The sequence below is a fragment of the Muntiacus reevesi genome, chromosome 18, assembly GCF_963930625.1.
Source record: "Muntiacus reevesi chromosome 18, mMunRee1.1, whole genome shotgun sequence".
NCBI classification, from domain to species: domain Eukaryota; kingdom Metazoa; phylum Chordata; class Mammalia; order Artiodactyla; family Cervidae; genus Muntiacus; species Muntiacus reevesi.
Genome location: NC_089266.1, coordinates 21,540,017 through 21,546,223, shown reverse-complemented (window position 1 = coordinate 21,546,223; position 6,207 = coordinate 21,540,017). Strand labels below are relative to the sequence as shown.

General features: G+C 41.7%; 1 protein-coding gene across 1 annotated transcript; it reads right to left on the bottom strand.

The window, feature by feature from the left end:
• Positions 1-1,863: 1,863 nt before the first annotated feature.
• Positions 1,864-6,004, bottom strand: KRT24 (keratin 24). Its single transcript, XM_065908987.1, has 8 exons — positions 5,372-6,004; positions 4,552-4,634; positions 4,016-4,172; positions 3,366-3,527; positions 3,143-3,268; positions 2,582-2,799; positions 2,256-2,368; positions 1,864-2,055 (listed from the first exon to the last, which is right to left on the bottom strand). Exons 1-8 carry the CDS (start codon positions 6,002-6,004, stop codon positions 1,952-1,954), a joined length of 1,596 nt encoding a protein of 531 aa, XP_065765059.1. The 3' UTR covers positions 1,864-1,951.
• Positions 6,005-6,207: the final 203 nt, after the last annotated feature.

Genomic DNA, 6,207 nt, shown 5'->3' with positions numbered 1-6,207 from the left:
CAAGTCTGTCCTTCTGTCTTTAATCAAGGCTGAATCAGCAAGTTCACATTTCATAACTTTTCAGCAGAGAAGAAACATCCAAGTTTCAACTTGCTGTAATGCTTTGATGGGAAACACATGTTTGACTTGAGACAATGTTGCTCTTTTTCTCTGAATAGTGGTTGATGCTTAGGTACTAACTTCATTCTCTGGTTACAGGGTGCTTTTAGGTTCATTTTTATTTTTTATTCAAAGTGCCTACAAGAAAAAAGCTACATTACTTGATTGTTTTTATTATTAAGGTACCATACGCTCATTCAGCTCCTATTGACTTTATATTTGAAGGTACAATTTACATGAATTACATTCAAGTTTACCCTTTTGTAATATTTAATTTGAGTTTTTGTGCCAAGTTCCATGTTCTTTTCTTGAAGACTGGCTTGTGGGATTGATGATCTAATTTGTGATCTGGTCCTATTAAATTCCTTGAGTGGGAAAGTCCTTATAGAACCTGGCTTTGTCCTTTGCCTGTTTCTTCCTGAGACTGGCCAAATAAACCCTCTACCCTACTTTAACAGGCTTCATTTTCCCAGCAAAGCAAGACAGAGCTCTGAGGACCACCGATGGGGTAAAAGGCTTCAGTCATGGAGAGCAGGGGAAAAGGAAACACCAGCTTGGCTATGTGACAATTTTTGGTTAGAGATGTGGCTAGATTTGACAAGGGAGCAAATGTCTGAGCATCTCTTCTCTTTGGGACTTTGAAGGTTTTCAGAAATTTGGCACCATATCACACATCCCATCTTCTTTCCTAAGATTTTTAGTTTGACCATTCTCCTAAGTGTCCTGCAAACATGAATTGTCAGATTCCTGTGGCTCTTCTGGTGGATACTGTGGAATCAAGCCCTTTAGTAGTAACACCCTGTAATGTCTGCTGTTTTCTTTGTGCTTTTAGCTTTCCTTTCCATCTAAAATGTAAACTTCTTGAAGTAAGAGACATATTTTATGTTTCTTTTTATCTCATGAAATCCCCAGTTCAGTGATGGACAAAAAGAAACTATATATTAAGAATTTGAAAAAGAATAGATATATGTGTATGTATAACTGAATCACTTTGTGTATACCTGAAACTAATAGAACATTGTCAATCAACTATAATATAAAAAGCCCCAGGTGGCTCAGTGGTAAAGAATCCACCTGCCAAGCAGGAGACTGGGGTTCAATCCCTGGGTTGGAAAGATCTCCTGGAGGACGAAATGGCAACCCACTCCAGTATTCTTGCCTGGATGATCCCATGGACAGAGGAGCCTGGTGGGCTACAGTCCGTGGGGCCACAAGAGAGTTGAAAGAGGCTTAGTGACAAAACAACAACATACTCTAATATAAAATAAAACTCAAAAATAAAAGCAGAAAAAATAAATTAGACAGTAATTAATTATAGATTGATTATTCAAATAATCTCATCCTTCTTTGGGCTGAACTGTTAACTGCAGTTGTAGAGACCCTGAGGTCTAATCAACTATCAACATGTTCTAATGTGATGTTGTTAAAATTTCCCACGTACAAAATGGCTATAATTTTGATTCTCATAAAGAAGATACTATATAAATAATATATAATACATATATTATTATTCATGATGATAATGCTGCTAGGTCATAACTGGTAACTTCATTTCTAGGTTAAAGTATTGCATTTCTTAAAAAAATTCAGGAATAATTTAGTTAACTTGCAAAAGTAAGTTTATTGAAGCACAGAAACAATTAGAGCAAAGCTGTCTTTCAAATTTTTCAAGAGCATTCTAATAAGAAAAGAAGAGGATGCAGAAAAATTGGTTCGTCTTCTATTTCTGGATAGATACTTTTCCCTGAAGTGATCCTGAAAGATGGCTAGACTGATGCAATTTCTTCATTGGTGTCCTTTAGAGTTTTTTTTTTTTTCCTCTGAAAGACACGCTTGTTGATCTGGAAATTGCTTATTTCAGTTTCACTTCAGAAACATTGCTGACTTGAGATGAGATGACTTTGCCATCCACCACCTCTTCTATGATGGTCTTAGTCACTCTACTCTTGCTTGGGTCTGAAAATCGCAGAATCACAATGTCAGTCTCACAGAAACTCACAGAAACATAGATCAAGAGAAATCCAAATGTATTCATTGAGTATGTTCTATCTGGGTAAGATGATGTGAACAACAGTACTTATTTTTTGTTTGAGAAGCAAAGCATGTCTTTATGTTTCCATTATAAAATAATCAGAAACATGAAAAAAAAAATCTACCTCTGCCTTGGACAGAAGTTCCAGATCTTGAGCCATCAGACATGGATGAATCCCTGGATCCCATGTTTCTGGATCCTGAACTTCTAAAATCAGATCCTCCAAAACCAGAACCACTGGAGAAAAAAAGAATTTGTTTGTTTTTGCATTTTGCAAAGGCAGGAGAAACCTTCCACGCAGCGGACTCTTTCCCAAGATGGCAGCAGTCTTTTCATCGGACTGTGTCACTCTTACATTATAAATACAAGTCTGCTCCCCATGCCCCCTTTTGGTTGCATAACATAAATACACCAAGGTCTGCATTTAGCATGTTCCTGACTTTCATTTACCCTCCTTCTCCATCAAGCAGGCGGCGGTAGGTCTCAATCTCCATCTCCAGGCGGGTCTTGATGTCCAGCAGCTGCTCATATTCTGCATTCTGGCATTCGGTCTCACCCCGGATCTGGCAGATCTGCTCCTCCAGGCTGCTGATCTGCATCTGAATTTGTGACAGCTGCACCATGTAGTTGGCCTCCGTGTCGGCCAAGGTCCCTTCCAAGGAGCTTTTCTAAGAGAAAAGCAAATAAAAATTTCATCATGAAAACAAATCATTGGATGATTTTAAAAAAATACATTTTATAAGATGCTAAGAGAAATGCATTTTCCATGAGTTACAACTTCTATGGCTCTCTCTGCTTCCTTAATTTTTCTTGCCATTATTTTTTAAACTAAATCTTTCATGGAAATAGATATATTATCTTTAACTGGAATATCTTATGCTTTTGACAACCATAATACAGTCCTCCCTAATCCTGCTTTTATGACATGCCAAGTGGGACATCTTGGCAAAGAAAGGAAACCAACTGCTCAACTTCCCCGTTGGAGAGTTTCGAGAAGTTCTTTGCACAAACCATGGCCAGTTGGGACTGCAGCTCAATTTCCAGGGCTTGCAGAGTGCGTTTCAGTTCTGTGATCTCATTCTTGGCGGAACTGGCTGCCCCGGCATCAGTAGAGATCTGCGCTTGCAGTGAGGCACTCTAAATACAAATAAAATGCAGTTGTTGCAGGCTGGTGCAATGACAGGAAGTGGCTCACACGTGGCCACGGACTCAGAGGCTCAGGGTGACGATCTACCTGCTTGTTGAACTGCTCCTCGGCCTCACGGCGGTTCTGCTCAGCCAGCTCCTCATACTGTGCCCTCATGTCATTCAGTAACTTAGTCAGGTCCGTGCCTGGGGCAGCGTTCATTTCCACAGTCACATCCCCTCCGGAGCTTCCTTGCATACTCTTCATTTCCTAGCACGAAGCAAAAAGGATCATAGTGATGGAAAGCCATGACCTCCCAGACTACCCTGGTGGTCCAGTGGTTAAGAATCCACCTGCCAGTCCAGGGGATGGGTGCCACAACCACTCAAGCCGGTGTGCCCTAGAGCCGGTGCTCTGCAACAAGAGAAGCCACCACAATGAAGAGCAGCCCCTGAACGCCACAACTAGAGAAATCAAGCAATGAAGACCCAGTGCAGCCAACAAAGAAAAGAGAAACTTAAAAGAAAAGCAATGATTTCCTAAGATGTGCATAAGCCAACAAAAAGTTGAAACTAGGACACTGAAAGGAAAAAAAACAACCCACCAAATTCGCATATAATTTTCTCATGATTACTTTTTTCCTCCTGGTTACAGAAGCTGAAAGTCCATCCAGATGGAATTTATTTTATTTTTATAGAATGGATGTGGGGGAACCTCTGTAGGCCAGCATTGTTGATTAATGTGGACCCCGTTCCTACCTCCTCGTGGTTCTTCTTCAGGTAGGCCAGCTCCTCAGTGAGGCTCTCAATCTGCATCTCCAGGTCAGAGCGAGTCATGGTCAGGTCATCCAAGACTTTCCGCAGGCCATTGATGTCAGCCTCCACGGTCTGCCGGAGATGCAGCTCGTTCTCGTATCTGGAAGAGTACAGTACAGCCCATTTCAAAGAGTACAGTCCATTCTCACATATGCAAGAAAACGTTTTGTCCCCTGAGCAATTTGATCAATGAACGATAAGTTTTCTCTTAGGAGTTTTCCCCTTGTAAAGCAAAATCTGAACCGTACATTAACTCTATTGATATCCGATATTTTTGACAGCAAAAATTTCATCCTGAAATTGCTTTCATTCTGCTCTTGTTTGTGGAATGAGGCTTTTGTAAAATGTACCCTTGGGATGTTTGTGAATTTAGGTCTTGATCCCCTAAAAGATTTCTTTAAAATTTAGAATAAACTAAGCCAAGGGATTGAATTTTATTTTTCCTACAATGTTTGTTTTCACGTCTTCACTTTTCTTACTTCAGTCTGAAGTCATCAGCAGCCAGTCTGGCATTATCAATTTGCAGAACGATCCCAGCATTTTCAATGGTGGCAGTAATGATCTAGAAAAGACAATAGTGAATAAATCATGGTTGCTATTTTTTTAAACCTATGTCTACATGCCCGTCTGTGAGAGTAGATGTCTCCTGAGTGAACCTTTAAAAGTGAGTTAAAATTTGCTTAGTAATGACACCTGCATTGATGACCCTAATGTACTTAGACTACATCCTTCTGCAAAAATTAGCAGCCTGTACATTTGCTGGAATGAGCATGGAACATTGTTTCACAGAACACAATCCTCTACATAGTTTTGCTGTTTTGGAAGGTCAGTTATTCTATGAGCTTTTTCAGAAAATAAAAGAGTCTTTAAAAATATATTTCCCATACAACTATATCTAAACATATTAGACTCCATCACATTCTCATACACTATTTGCACCAGGTTTTCAAGGAAGAAAAATAGTTATAAGGCTATTTAAGTCTAGCAGGAGGCTAAAGGACATCAACCTGCCAGAATTAATCATGATGAAAAATTAGAGAAAGCTAGTGTCGATTTATAGCCATCACTCTTAGGTTAATTAGCTACCTGGCATTGTGTAAATTCTACTTTTATGTAGAAATACTCAAATGTGAGATGCAAACAAAATTAATGTGTTTGGATGTCTTGTGACCCCGGTTTACACATACAACAAAACAAATATGTTTTCAAATAATTCTGTGGCTTAAATCCATCATTCATGATCTGACTAAATGGGAAAGATACAGAAATAATAGAAACTCAGCATGGTTGGTGTCTCACCTGATTCCTGAGATCTTCAATGATTGGATAGTATTTGCTGTAATCTCTTCCAGCTCCACCATCCCCAGACCTGGGTCCAAATTTCTCATACCACTCCTTGATTTTGTTCTCTAGGTCAGCGTTGGCTTCTTCCAGGGCCCTGACTTTATCTAGGTAATTGGCCAGCCGGTCATTGAGGTTCTGCATGGTTTGCTTTTCACCTCCAGAGAAAAGCCCCCCGTCACCAAGGCTACCACCCAGGCCAGCACCCACGCCACCACCATAGCTGTAGAAACCTCCGCGAGCGCCTCCGCCGTATCCCGCACTCCCGCCGAAGCCAGAACCCCCGCCGAAGCCAGAACCCCCGCCAAAGCTAGAGCCTCCGCCAAAACCAGAGCCTCCACCAAAGCCAATCCCAGAACCGGAAGCTCCTCCAAAACCGCCCCCTATGGAGGAGCTACCAAAGCCCCCTCCAAAGCCTCCGCTTGCGCCCCCACTCAGGCCACAGCTGCCGGCCCCTCCTCGGAAGCCCCGGGCAGAGCCTCCCCCGAGACCGTATCTGCTTCCGCTGCTGAAGCTGCTGCCACCAGCAGAAACCCTGACGGAGCTGCTGCCTCCAGTCCTGGAGGAGGACATGCGAGATGAGCAAGACATGGTGTTCCTGCGAAGGTCTGGCTTGTCCAGGTGAGTAGGAGAGGTGATCGTGAAGAACCTATTTGCAGGCTGCCTCTTGGGCCCTTATATACACACTTTTAGGGTGTTCCTTGGTTGTGTCACTTCTTAATCCCTGTAACACCTTTGCTAATCTGCAACTGCATACTTTTTCCCCCTCTGAACCCACTCTGCTGGCTCATTCT